Source organism: Oryctolagus cuniculus, chromosome 1 (assembly GCF_964237555.1).
Source record: "Oryctolagus cuniculus chromosome 1, mOryCun1.1, whole genome shotgun sequence".
NCBI lineage: Eukaryota > Metazoa > Chordata > Mammalia > Lagomorpha > Leporidae > Oryctolagus > Oryctolagus cuniculus.
The window spans coordinates 202,471,323-202,497,398 of NC_091432.1; the positions used below are offsets into that span (position 1 = coordinate 202,471,323).

The window sequence follows — 26,076 nt, forward strand, 5'->3', positions numbered from 1 at the left end:
TGGTTAGGTCCCTGGGGTTCTTGAGAGATCTCCAAAACCACTGAAGCCCTTCCCAGCGCAAGCCCCCAGGACTTCACGTTTGCTGTGTCTGGGGACTCAACCAGGCTGTGCTCGCCCTGTCAGACCCCTCCCCCGGGGTTCAAGCAGCCGCCCAGGAAGGTGACCAGGAAGGCAGAGCCAGCCAGTCATTGAGCACTTACCGTGTGGCTGACACTGTTCCGAGTTCTGGGCTCATTAGCGGACCACACTCACACTCTGAAGTCTCTTCCATTCTTTCCGTTCCACGGCCAGAGTGTGAATTAAACACGGGCCAGTGTGATGGCGGTATGGGTGGAATTGTGCCCCCCTGCCCCCACCAAAAGATAAACTGAAGTCTTAATCCCCAGTGCCTGTGACTCTGACCTCATTTGAGAACAGGTGTTGGCTGGCACCACGGCTCATTAGGCTAATCCTCCACCTGTGGCGCTGGCACCCCGGGTTCTAGTCCCGGTTGGGGCACCGGATTCTGTCCCGGTTGCTCCTCTTCCAGGCCAGCTCTCTGCTGTGGCCCGGGAGTGCAGTGGAGGATGGCTCAAGTGCTTGGAACCTGCGCATGCATGGGAGACCAGGAGAAGCACCTGGCTCCTGGCTTTGGATCAGTGTGGTGTGCCGGCTGCAACACACCAGCCGTAGTGGCCACTTTCGGGGCGGGGGGGGGGTGAACCAATAGAAAAATGAAGACCTTTCTCTCTGTCTCTCTCTCTCTCACTGTCTAACTCTCCCTGTCAAAAAAAAAAAAAAAAAAAAAAAAAAAAAAAAAAAAAAAAGAGCGAGAGAACAGGTATTTATAAATGCAATCAAATTAAAACAAGGTCCTGGCCGGCGCCGTGGCTCAATAGGCTAATCCTCCACCTTGGGGCGCCGGCACACCGGGTTCTAGTCCCGGTCGGGGCGCCGGATTCTGTCCCGGTTGCCCCTCTTCCAGGCCAGCTCTCTGCTATGGCCAGGGAGTGCAGTGGAGGATGGCCCAGGTGCTTGGGCCCTGCACCCCATGGGAGACCAGGAAAAGCACCTGGCTCCTGGCTCCTGGCTCCTGCCATCGGATCAGCGCGGTGTGCCGGCTGCAGCGGCGGCCATTGGAGGGTGAACCAACGGCAAAGGAAGACCTTTCTCTCTCTGTCTCTCTCTCTCACTGTCCACTCTGCTTGTCAAAAAAAAAAAAACAAAAAACAAAAAACAAGGTCCTTAGCGTGGGCCCTTGTCCAATCTGATTGCTGTTCTTAGACACAGAGACAGACACGCTCTGGGAGAAGGCCAGGTGACCCTGGTGACAGAGACTGGAGCAGCGAACCCACACACAAGCCAAGAAACGCCACGAATTGCTGGCAGCTCGGGAAATAAGAGAAAGGGGAGAGCCCTCTTGGAATTCCAGCTTCCAAGCTGTGGGAAAAGGGCTTTCCGTTGCTTTACGGAGCCGTGGCAGCCCCAGGAAAGTCACAGAGGCCCTCAGCTTGGTGTGTCCACTTGGCTGGGCTGTGATCAGTCGCTCCATCAAACGCAGATCTCGGTGCTGCTGCGAAGGCTTTTTGAAGACGTAAGCAACATCTGCCATTGGTGGACTTCAGGCACAGAGGCGTTCTGGGCAGTCAAAGGCCTCGCGTGCAGAACACAGGGTGCCCTGGAAAAGAAGAGGTTTAGCTGTGGGCTGCAGCTGCCACCCACGCCTGCGGGCTCTAGCCACACTCCCCAAAGCCTGGGCTGCGCGCGCCAGACTCTCCTAAGTGATGTGCAAGCCCATTCCTTGTCCAAAATCTCCTCACATAGCCGGTTCTGCTTCTCTGGTGGAACCAGGACGAACACGCAGGTGGTCAATGCAATTGGCCTCGAAGGCTGTGGGGTGGTTCAAGGTTGTCTGAGGACATGGCTTCTGGCTGGGTGTTGAAGGAGGGGTAGGAGCTTGCTGCGTGGGCAACCAGGGGACCAGCATGTGCAAAGGCCTGCAGTGGTCCAGGCTGCCTTCCCACCTCCTCCAGTGGCTGGACAGGGGACTGGCAGAGTTGATCTAGATTACTGAGGCTTGTGTGTGTGTGTGTGTGTGTGTGTTTGCCCTCCTGCTTATGTTTATTTGTTTATTTCTAATTTTTTTTTAAAGATTTATTGATTTATTTGAAAGAGTTACATAGAGAAAGAGAGGGAGAGAGAGGAGAGAGAGAGAGAGAGAGAGAGAGAGAGAGGTCTTCCATCACTGGTCCACTCCATAATTGGCTGCAACGGCCGGAGCTGCACCAATCTGAAGCCAGGGGCCAGAAGCCTCTTCTGGTTCGCCCACGTGGGTGCAGGAGCCCAAGGACTTGGGCCATCTTCCTCTGCTTTCCCAGGCCACAGCAGAGAGCTGGATCAGAAGTGGAGCAGCCGGGTCTTGAACCAGCGCCCATCTGGGATGCCGGCACCGCAGGCAGCAGCTTTACCCGCTATGCCACAGTGCCAGCCCCCCTGCTTATGTTTTACCCAGAGAAGACAGCCAGCCCATTTCTCTAGTCTTGTCCCTGTTAAGTATTTGTGGCAGCCCAGGGGCTCCTTCAGTCCCTCCAAAGCAGACCTGTAGCCAAGGCCAGGGGTCCTGGACACCACAGGATATATAGTCTGGCGTATGTGCAGTTTTACCCATCTGTGTTTTTCTGAGAGTCAATTTCTTTTTAAAAATTATTATTTTTTGAAAGATTTATTTATTTATTTGAAAGAGAGTTACAGAGAGAGGTAGAGACAGGGAGAGGTCTTGCATCCCCTGGTTCAGTCCCCAGATGGCCTCAACGGCCAGAGCTGTCCCGATCCAAAGCCAGGAGCCAGGGGCTTCTTCCGGGTCTCCCACGCGGGTGCAGGGGCCCAAGGACTTGGGGCATCTTCTACTGCTTTCCCAGGCCACAGCAGAGAGCTGGATCGGAAGTGGAGCAGTGGGGACTTGAACCATTGCCCACAGGGCGACTTCACCCGCTATAACACAACGCTATAACACAGCGCCGGTGCTTTTGAAGTCAGATTCTTATGAGGCCTCTGTACAGCCAAGCATAGAAACTTCTGTTGACACAGGGAGTCAGGGGAGGTCCCAGACATGGCAGGGGACACACCGCCTGGTGGCCAGCAGCCTCACATCAACTCCGTGTACGGCAAAGTGGCTGATCCCACTGCCTCCCGCCCGGGGCTGCGCAGAGAGCAGGCGAGATCACGGCAGTGAACTTCCTAGGGGCGCGCTCAGCCCACGCCCGCGACGTGCCGGGCGCCGAGTTCCCTCTGGAGCGAGGGCCAGGCCCGGGCAGCGCCCCGCAGGGACCCCGGCGAGGTCAGCCGCCCGCCCAGGTGGCGGAGCCGCGCTCCGGCGGCCCCGGGGCGGGAAGGGGGCGGCGCGCAGGTGGGGCGGGCCGGGGGCGGGGCGGCGCGGCGGTTCCGGGATCCGGGTCCCGGCCTCCGCCGCCGCCTCGGGGCGCCGACCGCTGGCCGCAGCTGGCGGGCGCATGTGGGGGCGCGCGGCTCGGCGGCGCTGCCCGCGGGGTCTGCGGCGGGGCCGGGAGGCGCTGCTGGCGCTGCTGGCACTGCTGGCGCTGGCCGGGCTGAGCTCGGTACTGCGGGCGCGGCGCGGAGCCCGGACGGCGGCCGCCGAGCCGGGACCGCCGAGCCTCCCAAGCTCCCCGCGCCCGGGACGGCGGGAACCAGTCCTGCCCCGGCCGCCGGTGCCCGCGGACGCGCTGGGCGCGCGGGGCGAGGCGGTGCGGTTGCAGCTGCAGGGCGAGGAGCGGCGGCTGCAGGAGGAGAGCGTGCGACTGCACCAAATCAACATCTACCTCAGCGACCGCATCTCGCTGCACCGCCGCCTGCCCGAGCGCTGGAACCCGCTGTGAGTCCCGGCAGGCCTCAGTTTCTCCCCCTGGTGATGTGGCAGGTGGAGCGGGGCTCTCTGGACACTCGGGCACCGCGCGTCTGACGGGCTGCTGGGAAGGAGGGGCTGTAGGCGGGAAGGCAGGAAAGTTAAGAACAGGGAAATAGGACAGATCTCAGAAACTGACGAGCGTGCTACCGGGTCTCCAGGGAAGTGGGCGTTCTGCCGGGGTGGGGGCCTGGCAGACAAGTGTAAGGTCAGGCACACAAGGCGCAGCTCGGTTGTGCCTCCCCCTGTGCCTTGCCGAGCTACCGACTCCTCGAGGCCGGCCTAGGCTTCATTCATTTGTGAGTGTGCCCAGGGCCACCGAAGGAACTGGAGAAGAGGGAGGATGGGGCAGGCAGCTGGATGTAGCTGGCGGGCCCGGCCTCCTGTGTCCCCACGTTGCCCCGAAGCCTGACTGCTGAGCCGAGGGTGGAGGGAGGCAGGCGGGAGTGGCTGTGGAAAGCACTGTTGCAGTTCACTCCTGTGGGTGGTGCAGGACTGCCCCGGGGGGGGGGGGGGGGACCGTGGGGGGGGGGGTAGCAGGCCTAGTTCCTGGAGGAGCTGCTGGCTGGGCAGCTTGTGGTCCATCCTAGGTGGGGAACCTGCCACCACCTGTGCCCCTGGGACTCCTGGCCTTGTCTCTCCTTCCCTCCTGCTTGGTGGGGGTGGTCCAGGCTCCCACTTGAGTCTCCTCCTTACAGAGGAACAGGGGGCTCAGAGAACAGGCTAAGAACACCCCTGGGAACTGGTGGGGGCAGCCTGCCGTGTGTACCTGGCAGCCTCCACCCCTCTCCTCTCTGCGCCATGCCTGCTTTACAGGTGTGGAAAGGGACAGGTGGCTTTCACAGGCCCTCACAGCTGGGAAGGGGTAGAACTGGCCTCTGTGGACTGGCCTGTGAGTGCTTGGTTTGAGCTGGTCTCAGTTGGGGTTTTGAGGGCTTTGCTTCCTGGAACCTTGTCCAGAGAGATGGTGCATGCTGGGGAGGGCCCCCTACCTCTGCCCCAGGTGGCAAAGCCTGGATGCCCTTGGACCTCAGTGCCCTTCCTGTTCCGGGGCACCTGCTCTTGCCTGGCCCCTTGCTTCTGCCTGGGGTATTTTGTCGCCATTCATCTTGTTGACCAAAACTCCATCAGGGTCAGCAGTGACTTCCCCTTTTCCCACCCACCAGTCTCCTGACACTTCACTCCTTGAAACCCCATGGGTGCCCGCTGGGGCGAGGTCGGACCCAGGATTCAACCCTAACCCCTGTGGGATGAAATCTTGGTTCTTTTGCTCATTAGCTGTGTGAACTCAGGCAAGCGCACTAGCGTCTTTGAGCCCCATCTGCAAAACAGGGAACTCGTAAGAGTGGCTGGAAGGAGCTTAACCCAGGAATGAAACAAGCAGTAACCCCAGGAGCGTGCCGTGTACCCTTTTCCTGGGAGTTCCTCCTCCTCTTCCTGCCGCCAGGAATAGACTCGGATTACTTTTGAGAAACACCCAGGGATTGATTGCAAAGTTTTTCTTTTCCGGAACCAACTTCCTTTATTGTCACGTTGTGAATATCTCTTTGAAACACCCTGGATGACCTGTGGAGCTTGTGTTAGCCTGTCTCCATGGTGACGCAGCTGCCCTGTGTCCTATCAGGATTTGCTTCTAGAGCCTGCCGCTGCAGTCACCCTGGGAAGTTAATCCAAGCCCAGCGTGATAAGGAGTGTGAATGCCTCCTGGCTCCGAAGCCCCGAAGCCCCGTGTGAGCTCTGTTGAGTTGTTCTTGCCCAGCTGTGTGGGTCTCAGCCAGGCCAGGCTTTGAGTGGGAAGTTCTGTGTGGTCAGTAGGGTCAGGGCCTTGCATGGAGTCTACTTTTTTTTTTTTTTTTTTTTTAAAGATTTATTTATTCGTCTGAAAGACAGAGATCTTCCACCTGCTGGTTCACTCTCCCAAATGGCCAAAATGGCCAGGGCTGGGCAGAAGCCAGGAGCCTGGTACTCCATCCAGGTCTCCCACATAGGTGACAGGGGTTCTAGTACTTGGGCCATCATCTGCTGCTTTCCCACACGCATTAGCAGGGAGCTGAATCAGAAGTGGACCAGGTGGGACTTGAACTGGCGCTCATATGGGATGCCGGTGAAGTGGCAGGTGGCTGCTTAGCCTGCTGTGCCGCAATGCTGGCCCTGGGTCCCACTGTTATTATGCAGTAATCCCCTCTTATCCCCATCAGATATGTTCCAGGACCTGTAGTGGATGCCTGAAACCTTGGATGGTACTGAATTCTTCATATCCTGGGCACTGTGATGTCACCATCTGATAATCGAGACAGCTCCTTAGTCACCAACAGGCTGATCACAGACCCAGGTGCGCCAGGCGGGACAGACCCAGGTGGTGTGAGATGCCATCACGCTACTCAGAACAGTGCGCAGTTGAAAATGTATGGGTTATTTACTTCTGGAATTCTCCCTTTAATATCTCCAGACTGGTTGAGCAGGTGGCTGAGCTTGGGGAGAGTGGAACTGTGGCTCCGAGGGAGGATTGTAGTTCATATGGGCGTGGGGAGCTGACTGAGGTTAGTCCTGGAGACTGGAATGGCAGACTGAGTGCACAGCACAGGTCCGGGGTGCTGCTGGGGCCCACTTATTTTATTTTATTTTATTTTTTGACAGGCAGAGTGGACAGTGAGAGAGAGACAGAGAGAAAGGTCTTCCTTTTGCCATTGGTTCACCCTCCAATGGCCGCCGCGGCCGGCGCACTGTGCTGATCCGAAGGCAGGAGCCAGGTGCTTCTCCTGGTCTTCCATGGGGTGCAGGGCCCAAGCACTTGGGCCATCCTCCACTGCACTCCCGGGCCACAGCAGAGAGCTGGCCTGGAAGAGGGGCAACCGGGACAGAATCCGGCGCCCCGACCGGGACTAGAACCCGGTGTGCCGGCGCCGCAAGGCGGAGGATTAGCCTAGTGAGCCACGCGCCGGCCAAGGGCCCACTTAATAAGCACAGGGGTGTTAGGTTCTTGGGTGCTACGGGAGGGAGGGCCTGGGAGAGCACCCATTCTAACCAGAGTCAAGGTCAGGCCCTCAGGTGGGTCCCACAGCAGCACTGGCCTGCACTCAGGTCCTTTATGGATACAGCTACTAAGTTTCTCCCTTTTGGGGTGGATACGATTATTTACTTCTTTTAATTATGAAAGCAATACACATTTAGAAATTTTAGTGCAGATAAAAGCATTAAAGAAAAATAATCAATGATAAGCCTAGCGCCCAGGAAGAACAGTCTTTAGCAGTTCGCTGTGTACCCTTCTAGACTTTTCGAGGTGTGGAAATAGGTTTGAAACGTGTGTACAGGTGTGTGGGTAAGAATATACTCAGCTGTGAGCATATGCCTAGGCCCACATGCTACAGCTCGTAAGCGTGTTACGAGGGCAGGGAGTCGGGAGCAAGCAAGGCACCCTTTGGTTTGGCTCTGCAGTGTCCACAAGGCCTGGCACTGTGTCTGCCCATGCTGGACCCACAGAGACTTTTCTGAGTGTTGACTCGATGTGCGACCCAGTGTAGACCCTGCTGCCATGGTGAATCTCATTCTCAGGCCAGTGGGTTAGAGCACTGCTCTACTTCTGTTAGTTACAGGACTGAATTTAGGAGAAGGGTAAGGAGGGTGTGGAATCCTTGCACAAAGTACAGTGAGTAAAGGCTTTGCGGCGTTTGCACAGACACCATCTCATTTGATCCTGGTGGGCAGCAGGAGGACAGCAGCGCGAAGTAGAGGGCCACACCGCTGAGTCGGTGGTCCTGGGGGACTTTTATAAAAATATTGACGCCATGGCCCTTTCCTTGAACAGTGAAACCAGGATTTCTGTGGGTAGAACCCAAGCTGCGTCTGATGTGCAACCCTGATTGGAAGCTACTGACCTGGAGCCTGTGGATTTCTGACTCAGGCGCTTTAGAAGGTGGTTTGGAGGGTGTGGAAGAATACCGGGGTTAGGCGAAGTGGGATGATTAATAGGTCAAGTGCAGTTGAAACTAGTGATGACCTCGCAGTAACTTGGGAAGTGTGCTAGGAGGAAGTCGTTGCTAATACTGGTTGAGCATCCCTAATCCAGAGATCTGAAATGCTTCAAAATCGGTGGCTTTGGAGCACATAAGTGATGCCACAAATGGAAAATTCCACCCCTGACTTCATGACGGGTCACAGTCAAAACGCAGGTGCACTGAAAATATTGTATAAAATTGCCTTCGGGCCATATGTACAGGTTGTATATAGTACATAAGTGAACTTCCTGTTAAGACTTTTGTCTCTTCCCTTAAGGTATCTGAAATCTGAAAAAAAAAATTATTACAAAATCTAAAAAAAAAAAAAAAAAAAAAAAAACCCGATCTGCAACACTTCTGATCCCAAGCATTTTGGATCATGGCTACCCACCCTGTAGTGTTGCACCAACATTTGAAAAAGAAAAATTATTAGTTTTCATAGAATGCAAGGGCGGTGAGGTGATCACTGTAACGGCACTGTCATTTGCATTCTGACCGAGGGCACCTGGAAGCGCCCTGGGGGCTGTGCATTTTCCACGTGTGGGGTTGCCCTGCATGGGACACCAATCATGCTGTGCCGTGCCAGAGACCAGGGACCCCCTGGCCAGCAAAGCATGTGATAAATACACAGGTGTTTGTGTTTCTTGACCACTTGTTCTGGGTTTAGCTTTTTTTTTTTTCTTTTTTCTTTTTCTTTTGTTTGACAGGCAGAGTGGACAGTGAGAGAGAGAGAGAGACAGAGAGAAAGGTCTTCCTTTTAGCCGTTGGTTCACCCTCCAATGGCCGCTGCGGCCGGCGTGCTGCGGCCGGCGCACCGCGCTGATCCGATGGCAGGAGCCAGGTGCTTCTCCTGGTCTCCCATGGGGTGCAGGGCCCAAGCACCTGGGCCATCCTCCACTGCACTCCCTGGCCACAGCAGAGAGCTGGCCTGGAAGAGGGGCAACCGGGAAAGAATCCAGCGCCCCGACCGGGACTAGAACCTGGTGTGCCGGCACCGCTAGGTGGAGGATTAGCCTAGTGAGCCGCAGCACCGGCTTTTTTTTTTTTTTTCTTAAGATTTACTTATTTTATATGAAAGTGTTACAGAGAGCGAGAGGAAGAGGGAGAGAAAGAGATCTTCCATCCACTGATTCACTCTCCAAATAGCTGCCAACGCCAGGCCAAAGCTAGGAGCCTGGCACTCCATCTGTGTCTCCCAGGTAGGTGGTGGGGGCCCAAACACTTGGGCCGTGTTCTGCTGCCTTCCTAGGTGCATTAGCAGGGAGCTGGATCAGAAGTGGAGCAGCCAGAATTTGAACTGGTGCTCATATGGGAGCCCAGCATTGCAGATGGCGGTGTACCTGGTTTTAGCCTTGTTAATGTTATAATTGCAGATGTGTATCTGAGTTTCAGAGATCAGCATTTGGGTGCTGGGATGGTGAAGAGTCTTCAAGTAGTTCTAAACAGATATTGTAGCAAAAGTGTGTCTTGTAGGTAGGAGAATAAGTTGACAAGATTTCTCTGTCTCTCTCTTTGCTGAAGGATAGCCTGTTGGTGTGGTCTTATAACATTATTTTTAAATTTTTTAAAGATTTACTTATTTACTTGAGAGGCAGAGAGAGAAAGAGAGTCAGTCTTCCATCCACTGATTCACTCCTCAAATGGTCGCAATGGCTGGAGCTGAACTGATCCGAAGGCAGGAGCCAGGAGCTTCTTCCGGGTCTCCCACCTGTGTGTAGGGGCCCAAGGACTTAGGCCATCTTCTCCTGCTTTCCCAGGTCATAGCAAAGAGCTAGATCGGAAGTGGAGCAGCCAGGACTCGAACCAGCACCCATATGGGATACTGGCACTGCAGGCCGTGGCTTTATTCGCTGCGCCACAGTGCTGGCCCCAGTAACATTATTTTTGTAAAATTGTTTCACACAGTGTGGAGGTTAGACTGATGTTTATTTTGTTTTCCCAGGAAGTTTTATTTTATTTTATTCTTATTGGCCCCATCTTGGGCTGGTCAGCGTGGTCAGGATTTCAGATCTGCAGAACACGTTCAGCTGTGGTTAGTATTTTCACGATAGCTTTTCCCATCCTTTTTCCTTCACTCATTATATATCCATATGTTTTTAAATGTGTATTTAATTATTTGAGAGGCAGAGAGACAGAGACAGAGAGCTCCCATCACCTGGTTCAGTTCTCAGATGCAATGGCTGGGGCTGAAGCCAGGAGTTGAAAGTGCAATCCAGGTCTCCCACGTGGGTGGTGGAAACCCAACTGCTTGAGCCATCACCACTGCCTCCCAACGTCCGTGTTGGCAGGAAGCTGGAGTCAGGAGCTGCAGCCAGGAGTTGAACCCCGGCACTCCCGTGTGGGATGCAGGCATGCTAACTGCTAGGCTAAATGCCCACTCCCTGTAGCCATATGGTTTTTTTTAGAAAGCTTTTATTTAATGAATGCACATTTCATAGGTACAGCTTTAGGAATATAGCGGTTCTTCCCCCCATATCTACCTTCCCACCCTCACTCCTGCCCCACCTCCTATTCCCTTTCCCATCCCATTCTTCCTTAAGACATGTATTTAATTATCTTTGTATACAGATCAACTCTATATTAAGTAAAGATTTCAACAGTTTGCACCCACACAGTCACACAAAGTATAAAGTACTGTCTGAAGACAAGTTTTACTGTTAGTTCTCATAGCACAACACATTAAGGACAGAGGTCCTACATGGGGAGTAAGTGCACAGTGACTCCTGTTGTTGATTTAACAATTGACACTCTTATTTATGACGTCAGTGATCACCCGAAGCTCTTGTCCTGAGCTGCCAAGGCTATGGAAGCCTCTTGAGTCCACAGACTCTGTCAGTATTTAGACAGGGCCATAAGGGAGGAGTTCTCTCCTCCCTTCAGAGAAAAGTACCTCCTCCTTTGAGCCATGTGGTTTTGAATTGTCTCTGAATAACATTCTGTTGGATTTTGTGTTGTCATTTTAAAAAAATCTGCACCATCAGCCTTTGTCTTTTAACTAGATAGTTATATCCCTTTATATTTTTTGGGTCTGCTGGTATGTTTGAATTCCATTTGCCATCTTATTTTATGTTTCCTGTTTGTTTAATGGCATTTCTTCCTCTTTTCCTGCTGCTCTTTGAGTTGCTAGAGATTTCCCCTGCCTTCTTGGTCCATTTTCTGTCTCTACTAAATTACATGGTTTTTTGTTTGTTTGTTTGTTTATCTATTTCTTATCTTTAGTGGTAAATATTAAAGGACACATTTAACTTACCAAAGTCTAAAGTTAGTCAGCAACTGTCAACCTTAGAATGCTTCAACATCATTTAGCTTCCCTCCCGATTTGTATGCCATTTTGTTCTAATTTTTTTAATTCTGTCTTGCTTTTTAAATGAATGAATTAAGTATTTTTTGATTGCAATATTTGTTTGTATTTATCCATGAGTTTAGCATTTTTAGTAGTCACCATTCTTTCCCGAGTCAGATCTCTCTGAAGTATATCATGTATTAATTGCTGTAAGGGAGTCTATTGCTGCAAATTCTGTTCTGTTAAACTGGAAATGTTTTTGTTTGACTCTTGTTCTTGAGAGAGAGCTTTGCTGGTGATCTAATTCCAGTTTGCTGGTTTGGCATTTGGTGTCACTACTCCATGGTCCCCTGTCTTATATCCCTGCTGTGAGATGTCCACAGTGAGTCAAACCTGCATGTCATTCTTGTTTCTTTGTGAGTAATTTGTGGTCCTTTTTTTATTGATTTAGACCCACGAAGCTACTTGTTTCATGCTATATGTCCAATAATTCTAATATCTAGATTGGTGTTTCCTTGTAACTGGACTCTGAGGACTTCATCTTACCTGTTAGTTGAACCATACATTAGAAAGATTTTAAGGGGAATTTTTAAAAGTTAATTTTAGTGGGCTCAATGCTGTGATGTAGTAGATTAAGACTCTGCCTGCAGCACTGGCATCCCACATGGGCATTGGTTTGAGTCCCGGCTGCTCCACTTCCGATCCAGCTCCCTGATGATTGCCTGGGAAAGCAATAGAAGATGGCCCAAGTGCTTGGGCCCCTGCACCCACATGGGAGACCCGGAAGAAGCTCCTGGCTCCTGGCTTTGGCCTGGCCCAGCTTTGGCCATTGTGGCCATTTGGGAAGTGAATCAGCAGATGGAAGATCTCTCAATCTCTGTCTCTCTGTAACAGTGCCTTTTGAATAAAATAAATGAAACTTTTTAAAAAAGATTATTTTATTTATTTGAAAGGCAGAGTGAGAGAGAAAGGGAGAGAGAGAGAGAGAGAGATGTCTTTGTGTGCTCTTTCACTCCCCAAATGCCTACAACAACTAGGGGCGGGACAGACCAAAGCTAGGAAGCCTGAACTCCATCTGGGTCTCCCACATGAGTGACAGGGGTCCAAATACTTGAACCGTCGACTGTTGCCTCCCAGGATGCACATTAGCAGGAAGAGTTTGGGTTGAAAGCAGAGGCAGAACTTAATGCCAGGCATTCGGATATGGGTATGGGTATCTCAAGTGGTGGCTTTATCTGCTGTCACAATTCCTTCTCCTAAGAAAAGCTTTATCAAAAAAATGTTTTTGAGGGGTTGGGGGTGGCATTGTGGTGCAGTGGGTTAAGCTGCCACCTGCAATACTGACACCCCATATGAGCTCTGGTTCAAGTACTTTAAGAATTTTTTTATTTACTTATGTTAAAGGCAGAGGGACAGAGAGGGACAGAGAGATAGTGATCTTCCATTTGGTGGAAAGAGAGAAAGAGAGGGAGAAAGGGAGAAAGGCAGAGAGGCAGAGAGAGAGAAGAGAGAGAAGAGAGAGAGAGAGATCTTCCATTTGCTGGTTCACTCCCCAAATGGCCGTAATGGCCAGAGCTGAGCTAGGCAGAAGCCAGGTGCCAGGAACTTGATCTGGATCTCCCATGTGGGTGCAAAGGCCCAACCACTTGGGCCATCCTCTGCTGCTTTTCCAGGCACATTATCAGGGAGCTAGATTGAAAGCGGAGCAACTGGGACGTGAGCTGGTGCCCATATGGAATGTGCAGGTGGTGGTGGCTTAACCCGCTATGCCACAATGCCAGCCCCAAAATAAATCATAAAAAAGAAAGAATTTGGGGAGTGTCTTATACCACAAGTGCTGCAAGAAATTTTAATCTTCCATATTACCAGAAATAGTTTCTACGTTTATTTTAAAAAAACTTATTTTATGTATTGATCAAGATTCTTTTGTTTGATAGTAACAGAAAACCTTATGCAAAAGGACTCAAGTAAAAAAGAATGTATATTGCCTTCTATCCTAGAAAAGTTTGGAATTGGCATAGGTTCAGGTTCGTCTGGATTCAGGGACGCAGGTGAGCTAGAGGATGTTGATGGGTCAGGCCCGAGGCATGTAACCTTCCCAGGGGCTTGGGGGTGTGTCTGTGTGTGCACTTGTGTTTGTGTCCTGCGCATCACAAGCCAGAAAGGTGGAGGGTCAGGGACGCATGGGTTCTTGAAAGAGAACCAGGGGGCAGCACCGTGAGGAAAGGAGAAAGGATTCCAGGCAGGTGAAACACGCAGCGTACCTGCTGATCTCCTTGACGTGTGGCACGAAGGAAAGACATGCATTTGATGCCCTTAATATGTGAATAAATCAGACCAGGAGGCACTACCACTCCACTTATTTCTGTAGAATGTGAAGACATGTGTTATAGTAGTGGGAGTGCCTGGTCCTCGGACAGGAGGTTGATGAGGAAGTTAAGTGGAATAACACCTGCAGAATGTTTAGCTCGATGTCTATCTTGTGGCTGCCACTCGATCCTGTCGGTGGTGTTAGCAGTTACAGTGCAAATCATGCTGAGAAAACAGGCACCACACAACTTACAAATAGCCCCATCTTCAGAGAGCCCTGGGGACATCCCAGGAACTTAGCCAAACGATGTCTTACTATGATTTGGCATGGAAGGTAGCTCTGGGCTTCTTACTGTAACAAATGAAGAGTGAGAATAACACACCAATATCCGTAGAACACAGCAAAAGCAGTACTAGGGGAAGTTGATAGCAGTAAGTGCCTTCATCAAAAAACCAGAAAGATTTCAAGTAAACAACCTATCACTGCCATGCAAGGAACTAGAGAGGCAAGAACCAACCCAGCCCCAAGTTTCTAGGAGGGGAGCAATGGCAAAGATCAGAGTGAAACTAAACAAAACGGAGACTGAGAAAAGAGAAATGATCCGTGAAACTCACAGCTGGTTGTGTGAAAAGGTAACCAAAATGAACGGCCCCTCGCAGGGCTAACCAAGGGCGGCCTAGAGACCTGGAGTAGCGCACGGCTGCGTTTATCTCATCAAAGGTACACAGCTTTTAGCAGCTAGGGAAAAGAGGAAATGTGTTTCCTGGTTGCAAGCTCAGAGTCGTTCTGGGTGAGTATGTTGAGCTTCATAAAGAACATGCCTTTAGGGAATGTTGAAAGAAAGAGACAGAAATCAAACCAGGCTGGGAGGAAAGCAAAGGGCAGAATGCGAAGCTATTGTCAATGAAAGCATTGGCTACAGACGGATGACTGAGCTTTGGAAAAATAATCTTTGTGATTTTAAAAAGTATGCATGTTCACCGTAGAGTGCAGAAAGATATCAAGTCAAATCAAAATATGCAGAAAAAATCAAATCAAATTAAGACTCGGGGCAATCTCACTTCTCAGAGATCACCATTGATAACATTTTTGGCGTATTTCTTCCTATTGTTTATTGTTTATGTGTGAATACTTGTGATCACATGTTGCTCTTTTAGAGTTGGCTACTTATAGATTTGGACTTTGCTTTTTGATTTAACATTCTAGAATCACTATTTTCCTTTATCACCAAATGCTCTGAAATTGGTGCTATTGATCATGGGTTGCAATTCTTCATGCAGCCATGTTATAATTTCTCTTTGTCTTGTTGGACATTGATATTGCTTACATTTGTTTAGGATTACAAATAATGTTACAAAGAAAAGTTTTTATGGTAAGCTGACTGCAGGCATTTGATTATTTCCTTTGGCAAGAAGATTTTAGGTAGATTGATATGAGATCAAAGAGAAAAAGAACATTTAAAATTTTATTTTTTGGAAGGCAAAGTCAGAGAGAGAAATAGAAAGGGAGACAGAGAGAGAGAGAAGGAGAGACAGACAGACAGACACACACACACACACACACAGGGGAAGAGAGAGAGAGAGATCTCCCATTTGCTGGTTCACTCCCCAGATGCCAAAGTGGCTGGGCCGGGGCCGGGGCTATAGCCTGGAGCTGGAGAACTCAATCCAAGTCTTCCACATGGGTAGAACCCAATTACTTGAGCCATCACCTGCTGCCTCCCTGTGTATACATTAGCAGAAAGCTGGAATTTGAAGCAGGACTGGGACTTGAACCCGTCACTGCAGTGTGGGATGTGGGCATCTTAACCACTACACCAGACCTGCTTCACCTATTGAATTAAATATGGATGCTGTGATGTATTGGATTTTCTTTAAAAATAATCTTGGGTTGGAGAAGTGGGTAAAGACATAGTTCAACCAAGACTAACCATGCATTCAGAGTTGCTGATGCATACCCAAGAGTTTCTTATTCTCCCTTCTTTTCGTACGTATAAAATTTTTCATAGTAAAATAAAAAGGGGAAAAAACCCAGAAAGTGGTTGTGTACATAAAGGGCTTTTCCCCAGCTTCTCACAGGACTGAATCTTTCATCAACCCATTCTCATCCTAAATGTCTTCTCCTCAGAGAGGCCCTCCAGGATTGCCGTTCCCACTCCCCTCCTGCCCTCGTTTGCATCCCCCCTGTGTTTCTTCACAGCACGAATCACTTTTGGTGACTCATGACTTGTTTCTTTACTTGGTGCCTGACCTCTTGAGTGGGAGCTGTCAGGCCTCGCTGGAGCTGCCAGACGGCCTGGCTGCTCTTCCCCAGTGTATCGCCTTTTCAAATATCTAGGGCCAGCCTCCAGCATGCAAACTCCAGTCTTTCTGGTGTCCCCTTGTGTCCCTCTTGGGTTTCTGCTCCTCCTCCATCTTGCCATTGGCTGCCCTCTGCTGATGGACAGGAGGTAGACCCTGTCCTTAGTCCGATGACACCGGGAGTTTATCATCCGTGGCTCCGAGGGTGGGATTCTGTGTCAACCAGGGAACCTGCTGTGCAAAGTGACAGCAAACTCCACTAAACAGAGGAAGCGTATTGGTTCTTGCCACTGCCATTCAAGGCTCCTTCCCAGAGGTGGGAGGGTTCAGCTCCAGCTGGGGAGCTGGATCGTGGGCAGGTAGTCAGTGTCCTCTGCGGAGTCCTTCCGGGATGTTCGTTTATGCATATTCTGGCCACGATTCTCCACTAGGTCCATGTCCACGATCGGGAGGCACAGACTACTGGTGGCTGGGAGATGGGAGGCAGAGCCACTGTGAGTGGCACGTGCTGAGATGAAGCAGCCAGGGGCTGCCCCAAACAGGTGGCCCCAGGGGCTTCCCAGAGAAGCACGGGGCTGAGCTGCTCCAAAAGAGAGCAGGGAGTTTGGCAAAGAGAGAAGGCAGGAAGGGGCATTGCAGGCAGAGGAACAGACTGAGCCAAGGCCTGGCCGCGGGATTGGCGTGGAGTGGGCAGACAGGAGAGCTGCTGGCGAGGCAGGCGTGACCCTCCCTTCCGATTCTGCCTAGTTTGTGACTTAAATCTGAAAAATTGCTTTAAAACATGAAAACGATATCCCTCAGTCAAAGCTTGTCGAGCGTCACAGTTAGAATCTTTCTGGAATCTTCTAGGCTCCTCGTGGCACATGGCAGGTGGGGTTCTGGAAGATCCTGCTGCCGGTCATCCCCCCCCTCCCCTAGGGGCAGGCCTTGACCATGACCCCTGTCTCAGATCCTGCTCCCTCCCCCATGCCAGCCTGGCCTGAGCTCTCAATGCCTGAAGTGTGTTGTATCTGCAGGTGCAAAGAGGTGAAATACGATTATGACCATCTGCCCAAGACATCTGTCATCATCGCGTTTTACAACGAAGCCTGGTCAACTCTCCTTCGGACGGTGTACAGCGTGCTTGAGACTTCCCCAGACATCCTGCTGGAGGAAGTGATCCTGGTGGATGACTACAGCGATAGAGGTAGGCACAGCAGGCTTGGGGCCGGGGGGGAGGCTGTCCTCCTGGGGCAGGGTCTTGAGGACCGGTGTGATGCAGGAGAGTGGGACTAGCCCCGTAAAGACAGGCTTCCTGTGCACCCCAGTGCTCTACGGAGGTCTTGGCAAGAGTGGTCCAGACCCTGGAATGAGCAGAGAATTTTCTGGGGCCGACCTCAGCCGATGTGACCGTGACATTGGAGTGAGGGTGTACGGTGGCCAGGGCCAGATCAGGTAGGGCCTGGGAGACCAGCCCAAGGTGCTGAACTTAAATGTGAGCCCAGTGGGAGCCATCAGAGGGCTTTAGGGTTGCGGCGAGGGCAGGGTCAGTGTGGGAGCTCCCTGGGCCTGCTGCATGGAGAGTGGCCACAGGAGCTGAGAACAGAAGTGGGGGTGGGGTGCAGGGGCTTCTGCAGGGCCCGCACACAGCGCCTTGGCTTGGTAGGGACGAGGTGTGTCCCTGGAGTCGTGTCAGCAGGAGCATCTTGGGCGACCAGCTATAGCTGAGGGGAAATCTCAGGGCTGCGGGGCCAGGTCGGGTGGTGGGCTTGGTTGCCTCAGCCCTTTTGCAGCCCAGTTAGCACCCCCTGGGCCACCCTGGGGCTGGCAGCTACTGGGCACCAGGGTATCTTCATGTGTCCTGGAAGCTGGCATTCGTGTGTTCTTGGGGGGGTGTTGGGGCTGTTCTCACAGAGACTCGACGAGGATTCACATGGGATGGAAGTAGATCTCTCCCATGAATCTGGTACAGGAGCCCAGGCCAGGGTGCAGCCCCTGGGGTCAGAGGTCAGGGGTCAGGGGCCTTGGCACCTGTGCCCTGTGTGTCCACCTTCGTAGGGCGTGGTGCTGCCTTGGCTGTCTGGTCCAGGCAGGGTGTTTTTAAACCTCCTGTGCGTGCACTCTGGTTAGCCAGAAGGGTTTGGAGGGGAAGGGGAACCACACCCTTTCTCTTAAAGGGCACTGCCCCCACAGCTCACCGCGCAGAAGTGGTTGTCTGGCCACACCTTTTCCATGGGAGGCTGGGAAAGTGGCCACTATCCTGGTGGTCATGTGCTCGGCTAGAAATCACAGGGCATGGGGGTTGGGGCCATGCCCACCACAGCACGCAGGCCGGCGGGGGCTTGGTGCTGAGTGGAGCCTGGTGGGCACAGGGTTCTGCATTGAGGGCTTCTGGGTCTGAGGGAAGCTTTACTGCAGTCCGACGGTGGCGCCTTAGATAAGACACTGTCTTGGCCTCAGTTTCCCCCCTGTGAACGGGTTTCTCCGCCTCTGTCTTGGAGAGTTGTAGTGAGGAAGAAAGGAGGCCATGTAGTGGCTGGCGCACAGTAAGAGCTCATCTCATTTCCCGTCGTCTGCTCCTCCAGGGCTGTTTGAACTCTGTCTGTGTGGACACCTGTTCCGGGCCACACTGCATGGCCTTGAATCCCCTCAGCCACCTCCTGACTTTACAGCTTCCGGCCTTGGCCTTGACCCCTATAAAACAGGAGTGAAATAGTTCCTGCCTTGCAGGATGCTTGGTGAATGAGATGAGGTGGTACCCTCCAGAGCTGGTGCCTGGCAGAGCTTAGCCCTGGTGCACTGACAGCCACAAAGTGAGCAAAGCACTGCTCTATAAATATATTCCTTCCAAAAGTCAGCTCCTCCACGGGCAGGAGCAAATCCCTTACGACACGGCTCAGTTCTCCTCCTGGGGTCGCCCTGGGCTCCCTGGAGAAGCAGGGGAGCGAGGAGTTAAGAAGTTCTGCCTTTTCAGCAGTGTCAGTGTGAGCCTGATGAAGGGGTGCAGGCAGGCAGCTCGGGCAGACGTGAAATTAGCGTGGACAAACCCGTGCCCAGGTGGGAAGCCAGGTGAGCACTGGCTCGCAGTCAGCCAGACTTTGCTTGCAAAGTCCTCTGCCTTATTCCTACCCTCAGCTTATTTGCAGTTATATTTAGGATAAAAAAAAATCCATCCGCATAGCTCTTAAGTGTCAGGAGAATTAGAGAAAGGCCCTGCTGGAGTAGGAAGCACCCTGCACCGTAGTGTGCGATTTTCCCCTTCGCTGTTGCCTGTTGAGCCAAAGCCCGAGTTCCTGGGAGGAAATTCTCTCATTTTGGTTTGTCCTGAGCCGTTCCCACTGCTGCCACCTGACCCCTCACAGGGAGTGCCTGGCCTCCAGGCTCAGAGCCTGGTCGGGGCGTCGGAGAGCTGGGGGCTGGTGCTAACTGTGGGGACTTCTTTTCACCTCCTTTCCTTTCCCACCGGCTGGGGTGAGCAAGGACCCCCGCAGGTTTTCTGTTTAATGGAGATGAGAAATGGCAGCAGAAAGGCTCTGTTAACCTGTGGGATCTGGAGCCAGATTTCTTAGGTTCAAATCGAGGCTCTGCAACCTGCTTGCTCTGTGACCTTGGACAAGTAACTTGGCCTCTCTGGCCTCATCTGTGAAATGGGGATAATGCTAGTACTTACCTTGTAGGATTGTTCTGGGGATCAGAGGAGCAGTCGGGCAAGCTTAGCACAGCAGCCTCTCCAATGGAAGCTGCCGCTGTTATTTCTACCATAATCTGTAAAGTGTTCCTGGGGAAATCCCTATGAACATAATTCCTGTTTTTATAACAGTTATGGTTGGATGATTCATTGTATTTGTTTAAAGATTTGGGGCCGGTGCCATGTGGCACAGTAGGTTAATCTTCCGCCTGCAGTGCCGGCATCCCATTTGGGCACCAGTTCCAGTCCCGGCTGCTCCTCTTCCAATGCAGCTCTCTGCTGTGGCCTGGAAAGGCAGTAGAAGATGGCCCAAGTCCTTGAGCCTCTGCATCCATTTGGGAGACCAGGTGGCTCCTGGCTCCTGGCTTCAGATCAGCGCAGCTTTGGCTGTTGTGGCCATTGGAGAGTGAACCAATGGAAGGAAGACCTTCTTCTCTGACTCTCCCTCTCACTGTAATTCTACCTCACAAATAAATAACATAAATCTTTAAAAAAAGATTTATGTTATTTATTTGAAAAACAGAGTGAGAGAGAGAGAGGGAGAGACAGAGAGAGAAAGAGATCTTCCACCCACCGATTCACTCTCCAGTTGGTCACATAGGCCAAGGCTGGGTCAGACCAAAACCAGGAGCCTGGAACTGCATCTGGGTCTCCCACATGGGTGACAGGGGCCCAAACACTTGGGCCATCTTCTGCTGCCTTCCTAGGCGCATTAGCAGGGAGCTGGATTGGAAGCAAAGCAGCTAGGACTTGAACTGGGGCTCCAATATGGGTTGCTGGTGTCACAGCCAGCTTAACTCCAGCTTAACTGGCCATGCCACAATGCTGGCCTCATTTTTTTTTTAATTGTTTAATGTTCACAAGTCAGACCATAAAGTATTTTGGTAATAGCTCTATTGAAATGTGTTCATATACAGCATATTTCACCTATGTAAGTGTGCAGTGCAGTATGCATGTTTTTTGATGGGAAGCCAATCATGGTTCTAGAACATTCTCCCCCCAGCCTTCAGAACACTTCCCACCTTGGATCTGAGACAGGTGAGGAAGTTCCCTGGTGGCAAAGTGAAGGAGGCTTGTGTCTATTCCGCCTTCTTGTGGGGACAGGAAGTGGCTCCGGGGAGATGCTCTGTTGGGAGCCTGAAAGTGACCCTTGCCCTCTGCTTGCCTCCCCAGAGCACCTGAAGGAGCGCTTGGCCAATGAGCTGTCGGGCCTGCCCAAGGTGCGCCTGATCCGTGCCACCAAGAGGGAGGGCCTGGTGCGTGCCCGGCTGCTGGGCGCATCGGCCGCCAAGGGTGACGTGCTGACCTTCCTTGACTGTCACTGTGAGTGCCACGAGGGGTGGCTGGAGCCGCTGCTGCACAGGTGCGTGGGCCGCCCCCCCCGGGGGTGGGGGGACTCATCATGGGGGTGCCTGTCTTCGGATACCCCTTGGGCAGGTCCCCTGTAGCCGGGCGTGCTGACAGCATCTGCTGCAGTGTCCTGCCGAGGCCTCTGTGATGGGATGCATGGAGGTGCTGAGAACACGCCCGCACGCGGGAGCTGGCAGCCGGTCGAGGAACCCTGTGTCACTGCTGGCTTTTATTAGTACTTCTTATCCCAGTTTGCTGCGGAAGACAGGAAGTGCCATCAGCCAAGAGAGTGATGTCATTGCCAGTCTTGGAGCATCACATGCTAGAGAATACGCCGTCTGATGCGTTTCTTTCAACAGGGCTGGCTGATCCGCTGCACACTGTAGGCACAGCACCCCGGGCCCAGGACACGTGACTGTTTGGTGTGAATTTCTTTTAAAAACCAGAAGGGCAAAAAATGAATATCATAATAATGACTGGATTATATTTGTCTTTATATCCACTCTCTCCCCCTGTGTATATTCACATTTTATGGAGGAATAAGTCCACACAAGCCATAATGTGTCCCTGTTTCCAAGGTGCTATCCCATGTCACCCCCAGTTCCTCTGTAACCCCCAAACCTACCTCTCCAGAGGCCACCAGCCACTGCACCCCGGCTTTTGTTCTCTTCTGTCTGCCTTTCTCCCCACAGTGCTTCGCCTTGGTTCTTGCTGAGGCGCTAATACCACCTAGGACTGCACAGCTGCCTGCCTTCCCCAGGGCCAAGGCCTTGCCCCACAGCTGTCCACGAGGGCTCTCTCCTCCCCGGTTATCTCCTAAGACTCTTTGGAGATTTACCAGTGCCCGGCCCTGCACAGACCATTTGGATCTGACTTTCTGTGGGTGGGACCCGGGCTTCTGGAAGTTTCCAGAACTCCCCGGAGACTTTGGTGTGTGCCAGAATTGAGACACTCTGGCGGGCAGCTTGTCCCCCCGGAGCTCCTAGCCAGAACAGCAACCCCTCCCCTCCAGGGGCTCTGGGAAATGTGGAAATGTTGAGCGGGTGGAGTTGCTGGCTTTTGTGGCCAGGAATGCCGTATGCCCTGCGGCATGCAGGAAGCTCCGAGCGCAGGGGCAGGCAGTTAGCCTGGTGGTCAGGATATCCGTTAGGATGCCCTCATCCCACGTCAGAGTGCCGGGGTCGGGTACCTGGCTCTGGCTCCTGATTCTAGTTTCTTCCGATGCAGATCTTGGGAGGCAACAGTGGGCAATGACTAAAGTCATAGATTCCTGCCACCCACATGGGAGACCTGCCTCCTGGCTTCAGCCCCGCTGGTGGTCACTGCGAGCATGTGAAGTATGAACCAGAAAGATGGTTCTGCCCCAGGTGCCAGCAGCAGCCCCATGGGGCACGGCACTCTCTAGCCGTGACTCAGGCTCCTGTCCTCCTCGCCCAGGCTGCCCGTGGGGCCAGGCAGCTTGGTTGTGTGTCCTAAGTTCGGAGGTAGAGAGCGTTGAATCCCTGGGGCCTTTTGTACTAAAGTCTCCCCTCCCCCGTGTTGCCAGCATCCCCCGCGAGTGTCGCCTGCCAGGGCTGTGGCATGCACAGACCCCTGAATAAGGTTAGCAGGCCTTTCTGGGTCCGGCGTTCCTCCTTGCTCCCAGGACGATGGCGAGTGCTCATCCTCGGGTTTCTTAACTGTCCTCCTGCCACCTGTCCGGGTAGGAGCCACGGGATGTCTTGGGTGTTGCAGGATCCATGAAAAGGAGTCGGCAGTGGTGTGCCCCGTGATTGATGTGATCGACTGGAACACCTTCGAGTACCTGGGGAACCCCGGGGAGCCCCAGATCGGGGGGTTCGACTGGAGGCTGGTGTTCACGTGGCATGTGGTTCCCGAGAGGGAGAGGCTGCGCATGCGCTCCCCTATCGACGTCATCAGGTCAGCCGTTGGCTTCTGGGGTCTTCTTGCCTCTGGCTGTCATGTGAACGAAGGGCCCCCAGGGCGGGAAGGGTGGGGAGCTGTCGGCTTTCTCTCCTAGACCACTTGTTTTTACCAAACGTCTTGGCAAACACGTATGACTTCACATTAGGACATTTTAATTCATTTGACTTTTGAATCGTGGTAAAATACGCATTGCAAAATTTCCCAGTTCTACCATTTTTAAGTGTGCAGTCCGGTGGCATGAAGCACATGCAAAATGTGGTGCAGCCATCAGCGCTATTTCCAGAACTTTCTCACCCTCCCACACAGAGACTCCCCCAGCCCTTGGTAGCCTGTGTTCTGCGTTTTGTCTCTGTGGCACCTCCCGTTAGTGGCATCACACAGTATCTGTCCTTTTGCAATTGGCTGCTTTCACCCGGCATAATGTTGTCAAGATGCCCACGGAACTTCACGCATGTTCATGGCTGGGTGATATGCCACAGTATGCACTATAAACCACGCTTCACTGATGCACGCCCCTGTCAATGGACGCTGGGGTTGTCTTGTGGGTGTTGCCAGTAACACTGCTGTGGGCACTCATGTTCATATCTGTTGGAGGCTCTGCTCTCCGTTCTTTTGGGTGTGTGCCCTAGGAATGGCATGGCTGGGTCATGCAGTAATTCTGGGCTTAACACTGTTCCTTTGGACTGGGTGGTAGGTGGACGTGGAATGGAGGAGCCAGTGCTGGCCAGTGGGTGAGTCTGGGTTGAATAGAACCAGGTGCAAGGAGGCCCATGGCTCTCATTCTGGGATGTGGAAGCGATACGATAGTCTGGCTTCTTCCTCCTCTTCCAAGTTCAGGACCCATCGGGAGATGGGTATGGGGTCAGGACTTCAGCTGTATTGCTGGTGTTTGGGCTACAAGTGGTGACTTGGGTCTGCACCCACATTTGGCAGTTGGGCTGAATCCTTGAGATGACCCTCTATTGGCTGGACAGAGTCAGGAGATGAGGCTGGATGGACGGGCGGGGCCAGTCACGCTGGCCTTGAAGGCCTTGAAGGCCGAGGGCAGGAGTGACCTGAGCACTTGGCGTTCTGCAGAGAGGGGAGGTTCTGGAGGCGTGGGGCTGTAGGTGCGGACACTGTCAGGAGCCTTCGCTGTCTTCCAGGTTCGGGAGAGGGGATTCCAGAGATGCGGAGGTGGAGGGACTGGGGGAATTGAGTGGGCATCAGGGAAGGGAGGGAGCCAGGCTGGGAGCCGGGCTTCTGTGGGAATCCTCGCAGGGGCATCCGGCTCGGTTCCTGGCTGACCAGGGGCACAGAGCAGGAGGGGGCTGGCCTGGGTCCCATGCAGCCTGTTGGCCCACACGAAGTCCTCTTGGTCCACCTCCCTGCCCCGTAGCGGGCCTGGGCTTCAGGAGTGAGCATATGTGTCCTGCCACTTCCTACATTTCTGGGGTGAACACTGTGAAGGTGTTTGCACTGCGGCCTGGAGCCTCCCCTCCCGCGGGCACTGCCGCCGTCCTTGTCTCGGCGGCCATGGCCTTGGAGCTCAGGGAAGTCCATGCTGCCGGAGGCTCTCCCGCCGCCAGCTCTCACTGCTGTGAGCGCCCCCGTTCTGGGACGTGCTCTTTGACCCTGTGTCTCTGCGTGGTCACATGGAAGCCTGGGCTGTTCCTGACTGTGGAGCTGGCTTCTCGCCAACCACAGCCCGGAGGAGACCAGAGGGGCCCTGGTCCCCTGGAACTCCTGACACCAGAGCTGCCTTTCACAGCCCCGTGCTCACCCTGAAGGTGGCACCTGTAGGTGCCTGCGCTGGGAGGCCACTGCCGCCTTCTCAGAGGACAAGCCCTCCTTCGTAGCTTCTCCTTGTCCTCTGCTGCCCAGCCCTGGGCCGTCGCTCCTGCTGGCTGCCACACCACTCGTCTTCGCCACCAGTGCCCCTCTGCCCTGCAGGCCTCCCCTGCCCTGGCCCCCTCTGTGTTCACGGGAGCCTGGCTGACTGTGGCCAAGCTGAGGCTCCCACAGAGGGCTTGCTTGGTGAGACGTGTGTGGGCTTCCCCAAGGCAGGGACCGTGGGGGCCAGCGGGGCCTCCCGGCACAGCTGGAGGGGTGCTTAGGGGTGGGTGCAGGGACGACAGGCTGCAAGGTGGGCAGGTTGTTCCAGGAGTGTGCCGGCTCCCTGCTGCTCACCTGAAACCTGCCTCTCATGCCTCCCCAGGTCTCCAACAATGGCTGGTGGGCTGTTTGCTGTGAGTAAGAAATATTTTGAGTATCTGGGGTCTTATGATACAGGAATGGAAGTTTGGGGAGGAGAGAACCTCGAATTCTCCTTTAGGGTAAGTATTCCAGGCTTCTCTGTGGACCTATTCTTACCCTGTGTTTGTTCTCTCTCTCTCCCTTTTTCTCTCTCTCTCTCTCTCCCTCTCTCTCCCTCTCCCTCTCCCTCTCCCTTTCTCTCTCTCTCTCTCTCTCTCTCAATCTGCTTTGGGAGCCCAATGGGCCTTTCCTGCATATTGCCAGTTTCTCCCATGATCCCCAAAATGTGATAACAACACACATGTCCTAGAGACCTTCTTATTTCAGCTTTTTAAAAGTATACTTTTTAATAGACCTGAGGCCTTGCCAGTCACCTAGTTCTCTCTGTCTGCAGAGGGGAGGAACTGAGACCAAGAGAGGGTATGTGACTTGTTCAAAGTCACTCAGAGTGAGTGGCAGAGACTGGACCATCCATAGGCCCCTGCCTCTGAACCCGTTTTCTGGAGCCTGGCTGTGTTAGCGACTTGGGATGCCACTTTTTTGTTTAGCTTGGAGACTTTCAAGCTTGGACACGTATGAGAATCATTGGGGGATCTTGTTAAGATGACAGCTTTACAAGCACCGTCTCTGAACAGGCAGATTCGAGGGCTTCTAACAAACCCACCCACGGACTGCTGACTGTGGCCCCGGCACAAACCCCTTTGAAAAATCCCTAGCATTTCTGTGGATTTTCCAGTTTACAGAATCATTCATTTTAAGTATCAAAACTTTATGTGGGGGCAGGTGTTTGTTCTGGTGGCTAAGCTACCTTTTGGGAGTGCCCACGTCCCACATCGGGGTACTCGTGTTCCATGCCTGCCTCAGCTCCGAGCCCAGCTTCCTGCTCACGCAGACCCTGGGAGGCAGCCGTGACGGCTCAGGTCAAAAGGCTCCTACCACCCCGTGGGAGGCCTAGATTGAGTTCCTTGCTCTCAAGTTCGATCCTCAAACCCCAAATATTGTGGAAATGTGAGGAATGAACCAGCAGATGGGAGCTCTTTTGGTCTCTGAAATAAATAAATAGAAAAAAAACCATAAATGTGTTTTGAGAGAAACAAGATTTTTAATAATA

At 52.9% G+C, this 26,076-nt stretch overlaps 1 protein-coding gene across 2 annotated transcripts in view; it reads left to right on the forward strand.

Annotated features, from left to right (window-relative positions):
- Positions 1-3,454: 3,454 nt before the first annotated feature.
- Positions 3,455-26,076, forward strand: part of GALNT12 (polypeptide N-acetylgalactosaminyltransferase 12) — a 34,064-nt gene continuing 11,442 nt past the window's right edge. Inside the window, exons 1-5 of one of the 2 annotated variants that reach the window (XM_051843691.2) lie at positions 3,455-3,868; positions 16,804-16,973; positions 20,628-20,817; positions 22,539-22,724; positions 24,928-25,045. In XM_051843691.2, the coding sequence (XP_051699651.1) occupies positions 3,489-3,868; positions 16,804-16,973; positions 20,628-20,817; positions 22,539-22,724; positions 24,928-25,045 (1,044 nt within the window). In that variant the 5' untranslated portion in view covers positions 3,455-3,488. Of the gene's footprint in view, positions 3,869-6,154; positions 6,304-16,803; positions 16,974-20,627; positions 20,818-22,538; positions 22,725-24,927; positions 25,046-26,076 lie in introns of those variants that run through there. The other variant, XM_008262317.3, reaches the window with a different exon arrangement.